General features: G+C 44.5%; 1 protein-coding gene across 1 annotated transcript; it reads right to left on the minus strand.

Moving 5' to 3' along the window:
• Window positions 1-21,375: 21,375 nt before the first annotated feature.
• Window positions 21,376-22,946, minus strand: LOC140718982 (guanylate-binding protein 1-like). Its single transcript, XM_073033293.1, has 3 exons — window positions 22,736-22,946; window positions 22,107-22,234; window positions 21,376-21,528 (listed from the first exon to the last, which is right to left on the minus strand). The coding sequence occupies exons 1-3, from the start codon at window positions 22,944-22,946 to the stop codon at window positions 21,376-21,378; spliced, it is 492 nt and encodes a 163-aa protein (XP_072889394.1).
• Window positions 22,947-23,287: the final 341 nt, after the last annotated feature.

The raw sequence follows: 23,287 nt of genomic DNA on the forward strand, positions 1-23,287 counted from the left end.
TGCTGTTGGCTTGAAAGGACTATAGTTTACAAAGCAGTGAATTTGAATGAATCAAGGACCGTGGAAGTAGACAGACCAATTGTCTTTATTCTTGCCATGAAGTCGAAGGAATGGAGGCTGCCATTTTGTGAACCTGCTCTGCATTGTCCATTTTGTGAACTGGAGTTCCTTGACTTGATTAATATTTTAATGTAGAGACAATGATTCTCTATGTCATCCTTTCTCAACCTTTTTGTCCTGAAGGAACACTTGAAATAATATTCAGGTCTCTGGGAACCCCTGCCTAAAAATTAGACCACGTGAGGTCCTTGGTGATGTGGATGTCGAGGAACCTAGAGCTGTTTACCCTCTCAGCCCCAGATCCATTGATGTCAATAGGGGTTAGCCCGTCTCCATTTCTCCTGTAATCCATTACCAGCTCCTTTGTTTTTGTGACATTGAGGTAGAGCATGTTTTCTTGATACCACTGTGTCAGAGAGATGACTTCTTCTCTGTAGGCCACCTTGTTATTGTTTGAGATAAGGCCAATTAATATAGGGTCATTGGCAAATTTAATTAGCAAATTAGAGCTGTGGGTGGCAATACATTCATGGGTATACGGGGAGTAAAGGAGAGAACTCAGTACACAGCCCTGAGTACACCTGCAATTCAACCTTCAACTCAAACACCCTGTTGAGAACTCTTCTTCTGCTGGGCCATCTGATTTTTGTTAGTAGCAGGACATTGGTGTGCTCTTTGTCCAGGTTTTCAATCAGATTTTTTAAACATTCTTGAGTGAACTGGTGTTAAAGCTACCAAATAACCTTGCTTCTTGAATCTTTTTTCTGTGACTTTATTTTCAAAAGCATTAATCTGTTTGTTTAGAGATTCCAATAGTTGTTTAAAATAATCAGCACTTTTATGTGTCATATAGCTGTGATTTGTAGTGAAGTGTGTTTTCAATTTTGCTGAAGCCATTGCTACATCTGTAAGTTGCTTTCCACAGACCAGATGCAATGGAATAGGACAACTTGGATCCCCGTCCATGTAAAACCCGTCAATATGTACATTTAATTTTAAACATGGACTTTTTTCATGTCCATTGTTGCACTAGTGCAGTGAGATGACCTAGAAAATTGTAATTCCTCATCATTAACCTTATCAGAATTGTCCATAGGCCGAGGCCTAGAATCATCCTCTTCCATTTCACATCTCCTGCTCAAAAATCGCCACACAGGACCATCTTTAGAATAAAAATCTCCCTCCAATTTTTTACTACACTGGTAGTTTGTTTGCTCCCATAAGTTAGTCAGCAGCGCATAAAGGGATGTTGGAGGAGGTAATTTGAGAGAGAGAGTCTGACATCACAGACCAGTTGAGCATCTCCATTCAATGCCTGGAAAACACACTTCAGGCTCCTCTACAGCATATTGGCTTCCCAATACAGTGCATACTAATTATCAGCCTACTGTCCTGCCCTCCATGCAGTACAGCACTCACCAATTACGAACAGCCTCCCCATTCTTGTGTCAAAACCTGAGACTGGACACAAACATATAAACATGATCCTACTGTGCACAGTCATATTGGGCTGAGAGACCTCTAACGAGATTGCTAACGAGTCTGCTTGGTCAGTGCTCACCACTGCGAGTGTGCACATCGCTCGTTGCCACAAGTTCAAAAAACAAAGTTTTTTTTAAATCATGATCTCTTGCGGAATCCTTAGCGACCTCAAGGAAACCAAGGGTTCCATAGATCCCCAGTTGAGAAACCCTGCTCCAGGCAATCAGCTGGACTGGGGATCATATCCAACTAATTTGTAAGGTATTTGTTGCAAGTTTGTGAATATTAGGGTTTGTGAGTGCTGATACAAGCTGTTTACTGGCTTGGTAACTGATTGAGATCCTTGATCCCAGCGCTGAACCTATTTACTGAGATTGAGAACAGCTTCAGGCTGTGTAGCCCAAGTTTGTCGCTGCGCTGGGATATCGGTTCTAGAGTAAGGCTCTACCCGGTGCTTGCACCATTTAAACGATAGTCCAGATAGATGGAGAAGCCAAGTGTCAGGACCAGAGGCGAGGGTCGCACTGATCTTGCTTGATCTCCTGTGGTGTTCGTTCCTTGCTCTGCATCACTGACGTTGTGAACTACTCATTTCTGAGAAGTTTTGTTACATTTTTGCCCCGTGAATATGATGAACTAAGATCGAGGCTTGGGCCTCCTCCTGGGCTGCTCTGGGGAGTGGATCTAAGGTTCAGAGTGCTGTTGTTTGCCCCCGATTGTTTGCATGGTTTGTGTGTGTGTGTGTTTATTCTCTCTTTCTCGGTGCAGTGGTTATGGTCTTTTTTTTAAAGATTATGTTCTTTGGGTTTCTTGCTTTGTGGCTGCCTGTATGCAAACAAATCTCAAGGTGTATAGTTAATACATTCTTTGATAATAAATGTTCTTTGCATCTTTGAAATAGAGGCTGGCCAGGACCAGAAACAATAAGGTGTTATAGATTAGTCAGATGATTGATAGCCAACGACACTGAAGTGTAACATCTGATAAGGAATGAATATATAAGCTGAGGCTTTCAAAGGCAAAATAGCGATAATGTCAAAGCTTATGCATCACAGAACAAGGATGAGAAACCCTATGTGGAACACACGGAGAGTAGATCGGGACAACAAGGAACAACTGGCCAGCATAGACTCCTTTCCCTGGGTATTACTTTCTCTATTCTTTCACTATTCAGGACAGCCGGGGAAACTGAGTAGGTGTACACACAGGTACTTAGTGAATGAATTCACGTCCTTCTTAATTCAGACAATGAAGGTACTTGTTGATAATCACAGATTCTCTCTGTGGCTCTCTGATATTATTACAAGGTGTGATCCTTGTAACAGTGCAGATAGATGCAGACCAAAGATGAAGTCTTCTCAGGGGAGGATAACACATCCTAGGCTGACACGGGAAGTCAAATAAAAGCAAACAAGAAGGCATACAATATGATACAAATTAATGCAATGCTAATGGATTAGGAAGCTTTTAAAAACCAGAAGAAGGGATCTAAAAAGGCCATAAGGAGAGAAAAAATAAAATGTGAAGGTAGGCTAGCCAACAATATAAAAGAGGATATGAATATTTTTTTAACTATGTAAAGAGTAAAAGAGAGCCAAGAGTGGATATTGGACCACTGGAAAACAACACTGAGAATGGTGGTAATGGGGGCCAAAGAAATGGTGGAGAAACTTATGAAATATTTTGTGTCAATCTACACTGCTGCAGAAATTCAAGAGTGTCAGGGGACTGAAGTGAGTGTTGTTGCTATTACTAAGAAGAAGTTGCTTGGGACTGTGAAAGGTCTGAAGGTATCTTAGTCACCTGGACCCAATGGATGACACCCCAGTGTTCGGAAAGAGGTAGCTGGACAGATTGTGGAGATATTAGTAATAGTCGGGTGACTAGTGCTGTTCTGTAGGGGTTGATGACAGGAGTGCTTTTTAAGTTTTATGTCAGTGATTTCGATGACGGAATTGATGGCTTTGTGGTCAAGTTTGGCGGAGGGCCAGAAGAAATGAGGAAGAAGGGAGTTCGCAGAATGATTTAGATTAGAGGAATGGGCAAAGAAATGTCAGATGTAATATAATGTAGGGAAGTGTTCTGATCATGCATTTGGGTACAAAAGAAAAAGTGTGTAAGCCTTTTTTTCCAAATAGGAAGAAAATTCAAAAGTCAGAGGTACATTGGGACTTGGGAGTCCTCAGGCAAGATTCCCTGAAGGTTAAGGAGTGGAAGGCAAATGCAATATTGGCACTCATTTTGAGAGGACTGAAACATAAAAGCAAGGATGTAATCCCAAGTCTTTCTATGACTGGTCAGACTGCACTTGGAATATTGAGAGCACTTTTAGGCCACTTAACTAAGAAAAGGTGTGCTAGCATTGGAGAGGGTCCAGAGGAGGTTCACAAAAATGATTCCAGGAATGAACAGGTTAAAGTATAAGGAGAGTTTGATGGCTCAGGACCTGTACTCACTGGAGCTTAGAAGAATGCGGAGGGCCTCACTGAAACCTATGGAATGTTGAAAGGTCTAGATAAAGTTAATGTGGAGAGGATATTCCCTATAATGGGGGAGTCTACATGCAGAGAGTACAGTTTCACAATAGAGGGATGTCCACTTAGAATGGAGATGAGGAAACCTTTCTTTAATTAGAGGGTTTTGAATCAGCGGAGATCATTGCCACAGACTGCTGTGGAGGTTAAGTCATTGCATATATTTAAATCTGATGTTGATAGGTTTTTGATCAGTCAGGGCCTCAAAGATTAAGAAGAGAAGGCAGGAAAATACGGTTAAGAAGGAAAATGAAAATGAATCAGTCACAGTCACAGAGATGTGATGTGATGGGCTGAATGGCCCACTCCATTTCTTGTGTCTTCTGGCCTTCTGGACTTAATTTGGATAAGTGTGATGTGTTGTACTTGGCAAAGAGAAATCAAGGCCAGACTTATTAAGTCTACATTAGAGCCCTGGGGAGTTTGTAGAACAGAGGTACATGGTTTCCTGAAATGGAGGCACAGGTAGATGGTGCTTTTGGCATGCTGGCCTTGACCAGTTATGACACTGAGTATAGAAGTTAGGAGTAAGTTTGGAGTTTATGTTGCAGATGTATGAGATGTTGGACCTGAAGTATTGGGTTCAGTTTTAGTCATTCTGTGAGAGGAAAGATGTTAAACTGGAAAATGGTGCAGAGAAGATTTACAAGGATGTGCCAGGTCTTTGGGTAATAATTAATAGGGAGCTGCTGGATAGGTTGGGACTTTTTCCTTGTAGAAATGCATAAAATCATGTGAAGCATGATGCACTCAGTCTTTTTCTCCAGAGTATAGGAATAAAGAACTAGAGCATAGAGGTTTAAGATGAGAGGGGAAAGATTTAATGGAAACTTATTTTACACAAAGGATAATGCATATTACATGGACATGGAAGAAGCTCTGAGAGGAAGTGGCTGATGCAGGTGCAATAATGTGTAAAATGCATTTGGATAGCTACATGGATTAGAAAGTGTCAACCGAGGTGAAATTCTCAACTCAACCCTAGTTGTCCTGAACAATTATTTTCCTTCCTGACTGATGTCTCTCCAACAGTAGTAAACATTGTAGTGACCTACATTCTAACTACTTTCTAATTCACTTCCAGAAGAATTTGAACATAAATTACCTTCTCTAGTTCTGAGTCAGTGATTCAGCCTTGTTGAAAATGAGGCCTCTTTGAGTCCATGCATACAGCTTATGGTCGTTCCATTGTTAGTACTCTATATTTAGTTAATTGACATGTGATTATGTGTCCTGTCTAGTTTAGTGTATTCCAACTTGTTCCAATGATAATACAAGTGCAGATGCTCAGGGCAATGATGCAATAATAATGCTGACCTGTGTATTGTACAAGAACTTACCAGACATGATGAACCAAATCCTGAGACCCAACAAGCTGATTATTCCTCTCACCAAACAAACCCATTCAGCAGATACCTGTCAACTCTGCAAGTTCACCCAAGTTTGATTCCCTGATTATTGTGCTTTCAATGGAGCCACTGGTCTTAGTTTAATACAATAGCAATCAGTATACTGCATATTAACCAATATAGGAATTACAAACAAATGTTATAATGTCTCTTGAGTAAGTTCTTGTTAATAAATGCAATATTTGTCCCTTCTTGATTCACCCCACAGTTCCTGCCCTTTTCTGATTTAAAATACAAAATCCAGTTACCTGCACTAGAGAACTTCACAGTTTGAACTATCGTGATCTCACCAGAGTTGCTTCTGGAAGAAAGGGCTAATATTGGCTCACCTTTCCCATGTCAACCATCACATTGAAAATTAACCAGCTGACATTTTATTTAACACTTCAATTTCCAACTTAGTTTGGCCACAATGATTTAGTTGTTATTGATTAATGTGAGACTATCTTCATAAATGTCACTGATTCCTATTGCGATAATGATTCCAGTCAAGATGGCGCCTCTGTACAACACTCCCTCGGACAACATTTTCTGGGTAGATGACAAAACTATTTATTTCACTTCTTTTCCATCTATTTTGAATGTGTTTCTGGAACTGCTATAGTCTGTGATTTACAGCTTGGAGATCGAGGGAGTGATCCAGCGCTTTGCTGTCTCTGAGAAGATTCCGGAAAGCAGTGTGTGTGACCCTCAAGGCGAAGAAACTGCAATCCATTGCTCAACTCCATTTCACTGATTATTACTTCCATTGTTCACCGATTAAAGCCCCTTGCGCCTCTCTTTTGATGATGTTGGAGGATGTTGCCGAGGTTTCTACAATTACGGATATGCACTATGGCCTATAAAATTTTCAGCCTTATGGTTTTTATATTCTGTGTTTTTGATTGGGGATGAGGGGGATTTGGTGGTTCATGTTCTTATTGTATTTAGTGTAGGTTATGGAGTCCTGGGTTGATGTTCTCATTGTGTTTTTGTTAGTTTTCATGTGAGGGAGGGAGATTTTGAGCTGATGTTTTGTTGCATTCCATGCAGGGGGACAGGGGTTTATGGAGTTGATGTTTGTGATCCCAGTTTTTTATTATCGGGGGGTGGTTGGGTGGGTTTGCTGTTTCGTTCTGAACTTACCCATGTTTTTTCTTTGTTTCATGGCTATCTGGAGAAAAAGAATCTCACATTTCCATACTGCATACATACTTTGCTAATAATGGAATCTTTGAACCTTTCAAACAATGAGCTCCATTCTTACCTACAAAGATACAGCTGTCATATTCTTCTACCCCCGGAATGTCCAAAATGCAATAGAGAACACCTCCTGTTTCACACCAGACATTTACTAAAGTTTCACAGATTTACCAGCATATGCAATACTAGTATTTAAATCCACACTTCCATGTGGTGGGATGAGGATCCAATATCTAAGTTCATCCACACATATATATCCTGATTCTTATTATTGCAGTTACATTGATTTGGCTAATTGGAAAGATTACTGATCTGTTAATAAAGTTATATTGTGTTTAAATGTAGCATCTATGTTACTTAACAAATCTATGAACTAAAATTATTCACTCAACCTATATAAAGCAATATCCTGCTGGAGGAACTCAACAGATCAAGCAGTATCTATGGTAGGAAAGGAATTGACGACATTTTGGGTCAGGTCCCTCTGCTGAGGACACCTCTATCAGTTCTAATACATGATCTCGACCCAGTGTCAACAATTCCATAACCCCCATCCCCACCAACAGATGTTGCTCGACCCACTGAAGATTCCTCCATCTTGCTGTTGTTGCTCCACATTCCAGCACCTGCAGTCTCACATATCTCTGCTGAATGTCATCTGTTCTCACATTTCAGTTTCCAATTGTTCATTGATGGCGGTCGGTTTTCTTGCCTGGTTAATTAGTGTGATCCGGTAATCACACTGATCGTGGATTGATGGTGGGAATGTAACAGCCAGAGGGAGATGACAAGTTCCCCATCAGGCTCTGAGAGGGAACTCTGCCGGTGAGAGAGAGATCCACAGAACACAGAGCAGAGTGGAGGATGACCACATTATCAACACAGGGTCAGTATTGAATAGAGCTGACCGCTGACCCAGAACACTGAACCAGCAGAGAAGGAGGATGTGGGAGCTGACATTCTGTGCTGAAGGAGAGTTTTGATGGATTGCTCAACAGACCCCTTTATAATTAAAGAACCAATTATTTAGGTAATTGTGGTACAGTGTAGACGGGTATATGAGAAGATTGAAAAAAACATGGATAAGAACTGGACATGTAGCTTCATAATTAGCTATCAATAACTAGGGAGAATCTGGAATGCATAAAATGGTGCATGAGGAGATATTTGGTGGTGGTAACTCTGGAGTCCAACAACTGCAGAAGAAATGTCCACAACCCTGTCTCAGAGGACATTGAAATCTAGGCATCTTCACCTGGAGCAGGTAATTTATGAACACATGTACAGGTTGTGAGGCTAAAATGTAACAGGAATTGTTTGAAACTACCTTCTAAACCTTTGACTTTTTTGAACTAATCATGATTAATTAAAATTTATCAGGCAAAAGTATTGTATGGCGTCTTTCTTATGCACTGTTTCAAATACAAAATAGAGGATTTACTGTCCATAGGCTGTGGGAGGGGATTTAGAGAGTGTGACATATTACACTGGGTCATGGGGAAATGATGATCTCATTCACATCCTTGGGGTTCTGAGATTCACCATCTGGAATCTGTGGATGAACCGGGGAAAAGTTCCTGACTCCACTTTAAATGATCCAGTGTTTGTGCCCCATTATCAGGCCGGAGATTGGATGTGGAAATGTGTGGGTGGACAATATTTGGGGTCCTGTTCATTGATCAGACAGGGGGTGGGGGATTGGAATCTGTTAGGGATGTCACAGGGTTGGTGCTGTGGACACATTTCTAAATGACACATCTTTTTTGACTGCTTTCCTGCTCAGGATGTAAATGGTTTTACCACTTAGCCTGAACCACTTAGCCTGAGATTTCCATCAACAGCCTGAACTTTGCAATACTCTCCCTTAAGAACTTCATGAAACTCCATTTTGATGTCTCTTCATATTTCTTCACCAGGTAGTCATACATCTGCTGAGCCCTTTCTGCATCCTCTGTCCTGCCCTCAACTTTGTATTTCTGGATCTCACTCCTCGTATGCTCCATGGCTTCCTTCAGCTCCTCCATTCTGCAGACTTTATCCTCCTCAAACCACTTCCTGATCTGCTCCTTGATCTCCTTCTTCCTGCATTCCTCAGCCACCTTCCTCTCTTGCTCCATCTTCTCCATCCCCTGCTTCACCCTTGAGATTTCCTCTTCCAAAGCTGACAGAAAGGGCAGAAGATGAATTGATTAGTCTGTGCAGAGAGTGGTGAAGGGGTCACTGCTCTATGTGTGTGTGACAGGACACTGAGAGGGAGATTCACTCACTGTTCAGCCTAAGACAATACACAGAAAATGCTGGAGGAACTCAGCAGGTCAGGCAGCATCTATGGAAATGAATAGACAGTCAATGTTTCACCTGAGTCCTGGTTTCAGGACTGAGAAGGAAGGGGGAAGATGGCAGAATAAAAAGGTGGGAAGAAGGGAAAGATACTAGCTGGAAGGTGATAGGTGAATCTAGGTGGGTGGGAAAAGTCAAGGGCTTGAGAGGAAGCAATCTGATAGAAGAGATTGGACCATAGGAGAAAGGGAAGGAGGAGGGAACTCAGGAGGTAGTAATAAGCAGCTGAGAAGAAGTCAGAGTGGGGTATAGAGGAAGAAGTGGGGGGAATTTTTTTTACCAGAAGGAGAAATCAACATTCATGTCATCAGGTTGGAGGTTTCTCAGATGGAATATAAGTTGTTATTCCTCTACCTTGAGAGGGGCCTCTTCTTGGCACAAGATGAAGCCATGGACCAACATGTCAGAATGGGAATTGGAATCAAAATGTATGGCCATTTGTGACGGATGGTGTGGAGATGAAGCTGTCTCCCAAATTACAATGGGTCTCACCAATGTAGAGTAGGCTGTATTGGGAGCACTGGATACAATAGATGACTCCAGCAAAGTTGTATGTGAAGTCCTTCAAACTCACCTTGAAGGACTGTTTGGGGTCTGGAATGGAGATGATAGAGGAGGTGTATGGACAGCTGTGTCACTTAAGCCGCTTGCAGGGATAAGTGCTGGGGGAGATTATTTGGTGGTGGTGCGGGGGGGGGGGGCGGGGGTTAGAAACGAATGAATGGGAGTGTTCCCTACAGAAAGAGGACAGGGCTGGTAAAGATATGTTCAATTGTAGGATCCCTTTGGAGATGGCAGATGTTGCAGAGGATAATGTGCTAAATGTAGAGGCTGATGGGGTGGTACGTAAGGGCAAAAGATACCATAACACTATTAAGACTACGGAAAAATAGGGTGAGTGTGGTTATTCAGGAAATGGAAGAGATGCAGGTGATGGCAGTGGTGGGAGGGAAATTCCATTCTTAAAAGAAGGACATAATTATTCAACCTGTTTTCTTTCCAAAATGTCATTTTTAGAAATTTTTCAGATTATTCTTTACAAATATGCATACAATCAAAGGCAACATATTTAAAGTTTCATCTCTGTCCTCTCCCTCAATCTCCTCCACTCCTTGGTAGGCCCCCAAATATACTCCTGACAGAAGAGACAAGTGTGAGATTTGCCTATGGCCATTGCGGGGGGTGTGGGGATATGAGACTCCCCTGCTCTCCCTCTCCATCTTTCACAACAGTCAGAAGAAATCTTTGAAATGTGCTGTTATCCAGCTTATTAAGCTGCAGGTATGTGGACCCTGCTCACACTACAACAGATAGTGGTCCGAGCACAGCACCAGGTGTACGGTAGAATGGTGTGGACACACCTCATGAGCTATGCCATTTCCATACTAGAAGTAAATAGCCATTTGCATCTTTTTCCAGGGACTAGAATGAAAGGAAACATCGTACAGGACACATGGCAATTCAACTTCTCACTGTCTATGGACACCAACACCCCAACTACCATGGGTACCTGTCACCTTCCAGGCAGAAGTCACTCATAGCTGACATTTGCAATCCTCTCTCTGCAGCGGGTGTCCCAAACCCAACAGCTTGTTCCACCTCCAACACAATCCTACCCCAGGATCAGCGATGGAGAAATCCTCAGACAACTCAGGGGAATCTAGGCTTGTTGGTGACCACAGGGCAGGGACCCTCTCCACATCAGGCGTCAGACTGAAGGATGCATTCATTGTTCCTGGCTCAGAAAGTCCATCCAGAGTCATGTCCTGCGGTAGAGAGGAGCAAGTCTCACAGCAGCTCTTCACCCAGTCTCTGAACTCCAGTAAACAAGTCCAGGGAAAATATTCCTCATTCCAAAATGGGCAGCTCTTGGCCTACCGTGGAGTCTGAACGTAAAACCCAATCTTTATTGCCTGTGTCCTCCTCTTTATCCAGTTCACTGCCCCAGCAGCAATATTGGGCATCCCCCAACCACTGGAGCGCCTTTACTCTGCCCCATGAAAGGGATTGGTGTCCCACAGATTTTTTTCCATTCCCATCACCCACGGCCATGATCAGGTAAATACTGGGGTCCCACTCCATGTGGACTGTGTTTCTAATCTACACGAGCCAAATTGTCTCTCATCCTATTGTATTCTCCTTTGTTTCGGTATAATACACCGAGTTTGGATTAAACTATTGACTCTCCATTTGTATGAGAAATTCAATTACACTCAGATCACTCTTTCTAAGATGATCTCTAACTACAAGATTGTTACCCTCTCTCATTACCCAGGATGAGGAAAAGATAGCACATTCTCTTGTAGGTTCAGTAAAACACTTTTTTAGAAAGCTATCACAGATGCATTCTATGAAGTCCTCTTCAAGACTGCCTTGACAAATTTGATCTATCTACTCAATGAGCAACTCCCCACCACACCTGCCAATCTATTCTAACATGCCTCTGCCACTGTAATGTTATTATTTCATGCCACCACTGGGTCATACTGCTCCTTGGCTTCTAACATCTTTCCCCACTCACTCCTGGTCTCCCATGACTCTCAGTATACCACAATCCCTTAACCCCTCTGAGATTTCTGCTTTTTACCTCCCTACTTCCTGCAATTCCTCCAACCCTCCACCCACCCCTGACCCAACCCCGCCTCCTGCCATGTCTTCAATACCCTGCCTGATCTTCCTCTCTCTGAAGTGAAGTGTTCTGTCCTCAGCAAGGATGATTCCTTATCCTCCATGTGCTGACACTTCAATGAGTTCAGAATTCAGAATCAGGTTTATTATAACCAACATATGATGGGAATTTGTTTTTGTGTGGCAGCAATACCATTTGCAGCAAAGACATATTGCCTATACATTTCAAAAATAAATGGCCAGTGCACAATAAAGGGTGAATGAGTTGGTATTTATGCTCGAGATCCAATAACATTATATGACAAGTCCTTCTGTTATCTCTGCACCTCTATATCTACAACAAGGATTACCCACTTCTCACTGATAAACCCTATCCTGACTCAACCTCCTCCTCTTGGGCAGCCATTCTGGATTTCTATTTATGTTCTTCAAGAAACCCAACACCAATTTTTTCTTCATGTGAACATGTCCAAGAACATCAGTACACCCTTCTCTGATCTCACTATGACTTTGGTCCTTCTGATGAACTCTGAGGTGAAGTACCCAGTAGGAATGTTTCGCATTTTTGGTTTTCAGATTCAAAGAATTAATTTTAAATCTACAGCTACACTCTGACCTCAATATTTTGAGCACTTTGTTTATTTTCTCACCAGAGACACGCATTTGTTCCTCTGTCAGCCTGCTGTCCATCTCCTGTACCTGGTCTAGACGAGGTTTTTCCTCTTCCAGGAAGTGGGTGAGGACAGCCGACCCCTGCAGAGAAGACAAAATACAATCATTCATGTCCAACCCTCTCCCACCACACCAGTCCACAGAGACCAGAGACAGGCTCTCACCATCAAACATCCAGTGCTAGGGATTGATACACAGTTAGAAAACTCCTCTTAGCAATCAACAAGAAATTGGTAAGACCATAATTGGACACTACATGCAATTTATACCATGGCATTGAAAGAAAGCAGAACATGTTTTTAAATTACACAAGGCTAAGTTGTAAAAATGACACACAGAGGTGACGGAGAGTAGAGAGATGGGTTCTGTGAATGGACAAGGATCAGGCCAATCGAGCACAATGTGGGATAATGCAAAATATCAATTATGGCAGAGAAATAAATAGAAGTGTATTATCCAAATGGGAGAGTTTCTGAAGTTCTGAGATGTAGAGGGATCTGGGTGGCCTAGTGCAAGATTTGCAAAATGTTTGTATGCAAGTAAGTGGGAGAGATAGAGTGTGTAACAAATGTAGAAGGGTAATACTTCAGTTAGATCAGGTTTCGGACAGTATAGGTCTCCTTTAACACTAACACTGTCATGGTCCGGTCCGTGACGTCCACATTCCGGCTCATAGTCCAGTCCGTGGACTCCAGACTCCAGGTCTTCAGGTGTTCCCTTGTCTCATTTGGGCTTAATCATAGGCACCTGATTCTTGTCTAGGGGCCGAGAATATAAGTGGCCCTGGGTTCGAGGGTGGTTGCTGGTTTGTCTTGTCAGTATCCTGTCCTTGTCTCTTTGGGGTTTGTCTTATCAGTATCCTGTCCTTGTCTCTTTGGGGTTTGTCTTATCAGTATCCTGTCCTTGCCTCTGTGTGGGTTTGTCCTGTTGATATCCTGTCCATGCCTCTGTGGGGTAAGTCAGGCTGTTCTTGCCATGACCCTATGGTGGGATCTGTCCCTCCCGGTCCTTGCCTCTGTTGGGTAAGTCAGGCTGTCATTGCTGTCACCCTGAGGACGGACTGTTCCCTTCCGTCCCTCTGGAGCCCTGCCCTGCCTCACCTCGCCTCTACCTGGAGCCCTGCCTTGCCTCACCTCGCCTCTACCTGGAGCCCTGCCTTGCCTCGCCTCGCCTCTACCTGGAGCCCTGCCTTGCCTTGCCTCGCCTCTACCTGGAGCCCTGCCTTGCCTTGCCTCGCCTCTACCTGGAGCCCTGCCTTGCCTTGCCTCGCCTCTACCTGGAGCCCTGCCTTGCCTTGCATCTTCCTGGAGCCCTGCCTCACCTCGCCTGTATCTGGAGCCTTGCCCTGTTTGGAACTGTCTCTCTGTGTCCACGCCTTCGCTAGGTAGGTCAGGCCATTCTGCCGCTACCTAACATTGGGAACTGTCTTGTCGTGTTCAGCGTTCCGTGCAATGAGTCCCAGCCTTACGTCCTGTACCCACGGAGGGGTCCCGGCTCGGTGTTCCATGTCCCTGTCCCTCCCTCAACCAAGGCTCAGTGTTCTGCGTTTCTATTCTCCCTCAATCAAGGCTCTGTGTTCTCGTTTTGTCAATGTGCCTCACCCAGCCCAGGAGTACCTTGCCCAGCCCAGTGCTGGGATTCCTTCATCCTCTGCTGGGGTTCCCTTGTCCTGTGCATGAGTCTCACATCCAATCCTGTGCCTCTCCATGTCCTATAGCCATGTCTTGTCCTCGCCTGGTTCTGGAGTCCGAGTCTGAGTCAAGACCCAGTTTCTGGGTCCTTGTCCAGTCTCTGGCTCGGAGTCCAAGCCCAGGCTCCTAGTTCCCAGTTCCATGTCCTGGTTCCCTATCCTAGTCAGGTCCTAGCCCAGGCCCGGAGTCCTTGTCCCGTCCGGGGCCGGTGTCATGTTCAGCGTCCTTTCTTCCCAACTTTCCTTGCTTCCTTCTCATGCCTAGTTTTGTTCCAGGTAGTTCAGTGTCTGTATCTTGCTCTTGGGTCCACTCCCAATGACCCATTATGATAGAATGAACCAGCCATACATGGACCCAGAAACGCAGACACTGTCGTCTAACTCTCGTCATCCTGGGTTCCCTCCTGATTGAATACCACCCCCCCTCCCCACCTGCCCAGGTCATCCTTAATCCTGCAGAGCTTGTTAGGTCAGCCGGAGGCTCCCATAGAGTGGGGGGTACTGTCATGGTCCAGTCTGTGAAGTCTGCGTTCTGGCTCATGGTCCGGTTCGTGGACTCCAGACTCCGAGTCTTCAGGCGTTCCCTTGTCTCATTTGGGCTTAATCGTAGGCACCTGATTCTCGTCTTGGGGCCGACATAATATAAGTGGCCCTGGGTTCGAGGGTGGTTGCTGGTTCTTCTTGTCAGTATCCTGTCCTTGTCTCTGTGTGGGTTTGTCCTGTCGGTATGCTGTCATCACCTCTGTGGGGTAAGTCAGGCCATTCTTGCCATTACCCTATGGTGGGATCTGTCCCTCCTGGTCCTTGCCTCCATTGGGTAAGTCAGCCATCATTGCCATTACCCTGAGGCTGAACTGTTCCCTTCCGTCCCTCTGGAGCACTGCCAGCTACCTGTGCCTGGAGCCTCACCTCACCTCACCTGTATCTGGAGCCTCACCTTGTTTGGAACTGTCTCTCTGTGTCCAAGCCTTCACTAGGTAGGTCCAGCCATTTGCCACTACCTAGCATTGGGAACTGTCTCGTCCTGTACTCAAGGAGGGGTCCCGGCTCGGTGTTCCATATTCCTGTCTCTCCCTCGATCAAGGCTCTGTGTTCCTGTCTCTTCCTCAACCAAGTCAAGGCTTCGGGTTCTCGTCCAGTCCTAGGCACATCCAAGGTCATTGTCCTGTCCTAGCCACGGTTTTGTGTTCTCGTCTTGTCATGTGCCTCGCCCAGCTCAGCAGTACCTTGCCCAGCCCGGTGCTGGGGTTTCCTCATCCTGTCCATGAGTCTCACGTCCAGTCCTGTTGCCTTATCATGTCTTCGCCCAGTTCTGGGGTCCGAGTCCGAGTCAAGACCCAGGTTCTGGGTCCTTGTCCAGTCTCTGGCTTGGAGTCCAAGCCCAGGCTCCTAGTTCCCAGCTCCATGTCCTGGTTCCCTATCCTAGTCAGGTCCTAGCCTAGGCCCGGAGTCCTTGTCCCGTCCGGGGCCGGTGTCATGTTCAGTGTCCTTTCTTCCCAACTTTCCTTGCTTCCTTCTCATGCCTAGTCCTGTTCCAGGTAGTTCAGTGTCTGTCTCTTGCTTTTGGGTCCACTCCCAACATCCCTATTATGACAAACACACTGGAAGCAATTCAGAGATGTGTTCCTGGACAGATACCTGGAAGGACAGGTAACCTTATGAGAAAAGGTAGGACAACTGGGACTAGACACTTCTGTGTGTAAACCTAGAACTAGGAGTCATGGACTGGATTGGTCAGTGTATGGGAAATTGTCGTGAACTGCAAGCTCAATTAGATAAAAAGATGGATTGATCAACAGAGATATGACACAAACATTTTTTCCCTCAATGCCTGATTGTTTTTTGGAACTCTCTCTATTGAAGCACAGTGGAAGCAAAAAGTTAACATTTTTTAGGGGAGAGATTGGAAGGTTTCAAAATCCAGCATTAAAAACATAATTCATACAGCACATGGATACTCTGGCCAATCACCAACTCTTCACCCATTGAATCCTCTCTCACATCCCACAGACATCTCCCCCATCATGAACTCTTCTCACCCATGGAATCCCATCCCATAGTCTCACAGGCACTCATCACCCCATCACTGAGAAATCCTACCACTGACCATAACTACCATAACTGATTTCCCGATTAAAGACTCACTACACCCAGTTAATCGAATTCCAGATGTTTCAGAGAGTGGAACTCAAATTCACTTTTGCTGGTGAATGGAAGGAAGTAGGGTGGGGAATTTTCTGAATCCTGGTAATGAAGAGGAAAGAAAAACTCTGAGAATTGTAAAGTAAGTGCCTTTCTCTTTAAAATGGAACACACCTCCATCTCGTTCTTGGTCTTCTCTTCATAATGCTTGATGGCCTTTTCAAGTTCTGCATTCAGCTTTTGGAAACCACCAGGACTCTGGTAATGTCCAGATGCCAGGTTTTCTTTAATTGATGACATTTCTTTTGCTAGATGTACCTTACATTGCTCTTCTGACTTTTCCTTGATCTTGGCCGAGAGAGTCTTGTAAGTGGAATTCATTGTCTCCTGAGAGTGAAGGAAAGATTACAGTAAACTAGCAGACCAAGTATTGTACATTGACAAGTGTCTCTAAATCTGTCTTTCTAAGGGGCAGATCTCTGCACTGACATGTGTCTCTCAGCCCCTCTATCTCTCAGGGAGAGATTTGTACACTAACTGGTGTCTCTCAGGGGGAGATCTGTACACTGACCAGTATCTCTCAGACCCTCTTTCTAAGGGGAAGATCTGCACACTAACTTTCTCTGAGGTCCATACACTGACCAGTCTCTTGCAGTCCCATTCTCTCTGGGGTATATCTGAACACTAGCAGTATCTCTGAGTTGCTCTCTCTCAGGGAGAGATCTCTACACTGACAAGGAGTGATCCATATACAAACTGATGTCTCTCTGCCACTCTCACTCAGGGAGTGACCTGCACTACCCAGTGTTTCTCAGCCCCTCACTTCCAGGAGATATTGTCTGTAACTCATTCTATGTTGTTAAGTGTTGGGTCCAGGGACTGGTGCTCAGCGATGAGACATTTGGTAATCATTGAACATTAGCAGCTCACCTCCAGCTGTTTGATGTATTTGCCACTGTTGTCATTCATAGATCTTTTGTGGAAGATATTGAATGCCTCTATGCTCCACGCATTGTGATTCTCTATGAGTTTGCTCATAGTAAGACAACCAGGTTCTGAGAATTTTTTCATTTCATCATCATAGAATTTCAGGGCTTCATCTACAGCTGCTTGGTTTTCCACCTCCACTAATTTGGCGACACAGCTCTCCACACATGGTAGGACCCCATCTGCCATCATGTTCACATACGTCTTGGTCAATTCAACAAATCCTGTGTGGGATGTTTCTGGAGGTCAGTGCCTGGGGATCTGATCACAACCTCAATTCCCACTCTCCATATACCAACGTACCCAAACCATTCTCATTCACGTCCATTCCCCACCCCTCTAGTTCTCTCCCATTGTTCATACTCCTAATAGGACCCCACTCCTTTCCCATTCATCCCCACAATCCACATTTCCAACCTTTCCCATTCACTCTTAGTGGACTCTATCTTTTTCCATTCACTCCACCCCTCTACACTCCATCCCACACCATTCCACTCATTCCCATTATTTATATTCCCATAGGGGCTCTAATGTTCCCATTCCCTTCCATTCTACACACTTCCAATGGGATCCCAATACCTTCTCACTCACATCCCTTGTACATAATTCCAATGGCCTCCAAATCTCTTCCCTTTCAATCTCACTGTCCACATTCCCATGTACTTTGATAATATATTCCATTCCAGGTGAGTGTTTAGGGCTAAGACCCTTATTCAAGACTGGAAATGAAGGGAAGAAATCAGAATAAGAAAGGACGTGGGGGGAAGAAGTCCAAGGTGGCAGGTGATAGGTGAAAACAGGAGAGGAGGAAGAGGTGAAGTAAAGAGCTGGAAAGTTGATTGGTGGAAGAGATAAAGGGCTGGAGTAGTGAAAATCTGAAATGAGAGGGTAAAAGTTTATGGAAGAAAGGGAAGGGGTAGGAGCAACAAAGGGAGGTGATGGACAGGGAAGAAGATAAAGAAATCGATGTTCATGCCATCAAGATGGAGGCTACCCAGACAGAATATGACCTGGCCTCATCGTGGCAATAGAGAAGGCCTTGCACTGACATGTTCAAAATGGGAATAGGAAGTAGAACTGAAATGGATGGCTACTGGGAAATCCTGCTTTTTGTGGAGGACAGAGTGAAGGTGCTCAACCTGTTGGCTTTGAACATAGACTGCTTGAACTAGTATAGCCCAACCATCCCCCACTCATCTCCTTCACCATTCTCCATTCGTTTCATTCTCACACCACCTCACCTGCCTATCACCTGCACATCGTTGTACTTCCCTTTCTTATATGGTCTTCAATCCTCTCCTATAAGATTCCCCCTTCTCCACCCCTTTATCTCTTTCACTAATCAACTTCTCAGCTCCTTTCTTCACTATTTCCCCCCTCTCCTGGTTTCACTTTGTACTTCTTCCACCTCCACCACCATCATTTTCTTATTCTGATTTCTCCCCTTCTATTCCAGTCCTGAGGAAGAGTCACAGTGCGAAATGGAGACTGTTTACTCTTTTCCATACATGTTGCCTGGCTGACTGAGCTCTTCCAGCATTTTGTAGGTGTTACTTTGGATTTCCAGCATCTGCAAATTTTCTTATGCCAGGTTAGTGTTATACTAAAGAGAGGTGGTGAGGTTTTGCTGGGTTACTCACTCCTGCCCGTGATCAGTTGACCCCCAAGAACTCTCTTGACTTTCCTGTGGGTGTGAATGTAACTGATGAGCTGCTGCCGCACCGTAACAAAATCCTCATCCAGATCCTTGTCCTCCAATTCCTGAAGCTGCTTGAGTTTCATCCGGTGTGTGGGAAAGGGAAATGCAAAGCAGCAACGTGAGGGAAAATGATTGCGGATACACCTGCGGAGTTCATTATATTTCTTGTCCTGCTCACTGATCTCCCCTGTAAAACAGAACCAGGAATCAGGCAGGAATCACACTTACTGAGTCTGTTCTCCCATTCCCAACATGGTGACTGTTACCCACAGGACTGTGGGGAGGAATGGGGAAGGACAGGAAGGAAACAGAGGGGAGGCAGTTTGCGAGGTGTGATGATGAGGGACAGGATGTGTGGGAGGGACATCAAGTGCACAGTTGTTGGGTCATAGGTGACTTGTCATAGAGGGCAATGATGTGACATTGAAATGGTAGTTGAGAGTCACTGGTTGAAGGGGGTGTGTATGTAGGACAGTGGCACTCAGCCAATTGGATGAAACTCTGATGGAAAGGAGGTGTCAGCTGGGTGGGAGTGGTGCACTTGTACCATCAGACCAGATGACGGTGTATATGGGCATCAGAATATTGCAGGGAATGTGAAAGTGAATATGGCAGGGGAATGCAGAGTAAGTGGGGAGTGAGAGGTGTGAAGGATGTGGGAGACCCTGGAGTATGTGTGCACAGATTCTCAAAGGTAACAGGTTCCCCCTTCCTTCACCACCCCTCAGACATGGACTTCAACTCTGCTCCCTCCCTTCTCTGGCCCATTTCCAAGTTCACCCTATCTCTTCAGAGACTGGCACTGCCACATACTCACCATCCTTCAGTTTCAGGATGTGCTCCAGGTACTCATTCGGAGTCACATTGTTTCCATCGATGTTCATATCCAGTGTCAAATCACTGATCACCCAGACAAAATCAGGGAAGACACGGACCAAGTCCCAACTGTCACAGGCATCAGGCTGTGTCTTCATCAGGATCAGTTTAGACAGTTCAGTCACAAAACTGGGAGCAACATCAAGGATAAAGTAATGAAGGGTTGTCAGGAAAATGGTGAGGAATGTCAGTCACTGTACAGATCTGTCCCTGAGACAGAGTTCCTGAATGGCACTGGGCAGTGTACAGATTTCTTCCTGAGAGAGACTGCATAGCATCAGTCATTGAAGCCTCATTTTTGCTGGTAGTAGAGAGCCCTGGATGTCAAGGATTATTGTAATTCTAGTCATGAAAAGAGGAGGTGTAGGCAGTTGGGATCAATGGAATCATTGAATATATATAGAGGATGCCAGAGCAAACTGAAGATGAAATTTGGAGGATAAAAGGGAGATTGGGGTGACTTTAGCTAAGTGAATTAAGGAGAAGTCTAAGTGACTTTACAAATATATTAATGAAAGAAGAGTAACATGGGGGTGAACAGGGTCCCTGAAAGACCAAGATGGAAATGTATTTGTGGAACTGCAGGAGATGGGTCCAGTCCTCAAGCATGATTTCACTGTCACAGCAGACAGTGAAGAGGAGTACCAGCAAGTACAGTGGGACCTTGGGCAGCTGGGCTCAGGAATGTCAAATGGAATTCAGATAAGTACATAGAGTTACATTGTGGAAGGACTAATCATTGTTGGGCTTTTACATTAAATGGAAGGGCTCCAGGTACCTTTGAACAACAGAACAACCTTGGAGTAGAGGTGCATGGTTCCCTTAAAGTGGAGAGTAAGGAGTAGTGAAGAAATGTTGGGCACATTGGCCTTCATTAGTTAACGAACTAAGTTTGAAGTGGGTGGTGACACTGTGATTGTATAAAGCGTTAGTGTGGTCACACTTGGAGTACTGTGTACAGTTTTGGTCAAACAGTTATAGCAAAGATGTGATTAAACCGAAAGAGAGCCAAGAAACATTTAGAAGGATGTTACCAGGAGTCATGGAACTGAGGGGTTAGACACCTTGGCCTTTATTCTTTGGAACATAGAAGACTGAGGGGTGATCTCATTGCTGTAATAACAAAATCATGAAGGGCATTGCTAGGGTCTGTGGTTTTTGTTTGCAAGGTTGAGGAAATGAAATTTACAGGATATAGTAGAACGGTTAGAGTGAGAGTATTAATAAGAACTTGAGATGTCAATATTTTAATGACAAATGGTGGTGATTATATTGAACCAGCCAGCAGAGGAAGTAGATGAGGCACGTACAGTACATTAGACAAATTTCCAAGTATGTGGACAGGAATGAAGATGACAAGAATTCAGAGGGATATGGGAATGTGTTGGAAAATGGGATGAGCTTGAGAATACATTTTACTCTGTATGGACAAGCATGGCTGAAGGGATGATTTCCCTTTTGTATAACTCAATGACTCTGTGATTGAGAGACAATGGTCAGTGAACAGATATATGCCAAAAGAAAGGATAGAGAAACATCAGTCCGTGCACAGATATCCCACAGAGAGACAAGGGCTACAATATCTTCCCTAGGGAGTGGGATTGAGAGATTTCGGTCACTGTGCAGATATTCCCGAGAGGTAGGTACTGAGAGACACTGGTCACTGTCGAGATATCACCCTGAAAGAGAAGGACTGAGAGACACCAGCGAAGGATACTGTAGGTCTTGCAGGGATTGCTGGTCTATTTGATTTTTCCCATTGTAAATGAAGATGCTGCTCAGAAGGATAGCCAGTAAGTAGATGGAATGATCATTGTCAGTGTCTCCCTGCAGGTAGGACAGAAGACCAGTGAGAGCTCTTGCTCAGAGATTAGTCTAATAGATACGTATCCCATTTCTGGACATTTTTTGCTCAGTGTTTACAGAGGTTGGTGGGTGAGGCTTCACTCCACAACATCCTTCCTGTCAATGCAACCAGGAGCAGATTTATGCCGAAGAAAGACTTACAGATAGAGTCTTCGAGTGTGCTCTCTGCCACAGTGCTGGGAGAGGGCACTATCTCATGGCACCTTAACATCCTTTTCATTTGGGAGGATGGGGATGGGAATTGGTGTGGGTGGAACAGGAAACTTTGAGTGGGAAATGGTCTTGGACCACAAAGGAAAAGAGGACATAATCCCTCCTTAGAGCTCAGCATGAACCTGTGATAAAAATGCTAGTTAATTAATAAACTAATTAATTAATTTTTACTTTAAATCTAGATTGTAAACAGCATTTAAATGTCTACACTGCCTGTGGTGGGATTTGAACTCTGGTCTGTGGATCTTTCCTCTGTCTGTGGGTTACCCATTTGGTAATGAAACCACTGTTCTGAGGAGGGGGATGGTTGTGAGAGAGGGACTGACCTTCTCAGGATCTCCCAGACCCTCAGTGTCTAACAACAGGAGGACCTCATTGGGTCTCTGAGGAAGGGATCGACACCACATCCAGATTCCTTTGGTGTGAGACTGTAAGGCTGAATCCACTGAGAATCCTGCAGAGGGAGAGAGATTGAGAGAGACAGACAGACAGACAGAGGTAAACATTTCAAATACAAAAGCCAATTTCCATAGCCCAAAGCCGTGCAGGTTGTTTGTGTGACAGTGATAGGGTTTGGGAGGAATTGTTGGGAACATGGGAAGAATAAAAGGGATTGTTGTAGAGTTCATGTAAAAGAACGATTGATGGTTGACCCAAAGTCGGTTTTATACCAGGTAATTCTGATCACCATTAATGAGACCAGTGTGCTCTCTGCATCTGAGATATGAAGCAAGTATGCTGTTCAAATTCCCCTGATGTCTCTAGATCCATTGTCCAAAACAGTGATGGGAACACCAATGTGACACCAACGGATGTCTCCAGTACATCTCCCACTTCTGACAGCTTGAAAATGCAAGTGTGCTCTGTGTGTCCCAGGTCTTGGGATAATTCTGCAAGAGTGATAGTAAATAAAGGTGAAAGGTTAGAGGTGGAAATTCACAGCCACTGTCCTTACCATTCTTGTCTTCCATCAGACAGTTCATGAGGTAGGACTTCCCTGTACGAACAGCACCAACCACAGCCACAACAACCATTGGATCCTCGAAGGACTGGAGGACCTTCAGAGCCTTTGGGTTAAGTTGCAGCTTCCCATCCTTGTTATAAACCAGCACCAAGGGTTTCTCCATTTTCAGCTTGTTAGCAGTAGTGTCCCCAGTTACTGACATCTGACAGTCGTTTCCCAAAATGTCTACAAAGTCAGAACAAGAGAATCACAGGCAGTTTAAATCAGAATGAATGGAACAGTCAAAACACAGAGCAATCAGCAAAACAACTGCATCTCATTCCCAAAGCGGCCAGGTCAAGGGAAGTGCCTGGTGTGAAAAGTGCTAGTCTTTGGCTCGAGAGTCTTTGGTGCGGAGGTTGAGGGAAGAGACTACGCCACAATTGGAGAGGGTGAAGACATGACTGCTAAGCTGATTCAGTGTGCTATGTGCATGATGTGGGAGGTCAGGGACACTGATGGTGCCCCCGGCTGCTACAGCTGTGGAAAGTGTGTCCAGATTCA

Source organism: Hemitrygon akajei, chromosome 31 (assembly GCF_048418815.1).
Source record: "Hemitrygon akajei chromosome 31, sHemAka1.3, whole genome shotgun sequence".
Taxonomy (NCBI): Eukaryota; Metazoa; Chordata; class Chondrichthyes; order Myliobatiformes; family Dasyatidae; genus Hemitrygon; species Hemitrygon akajei.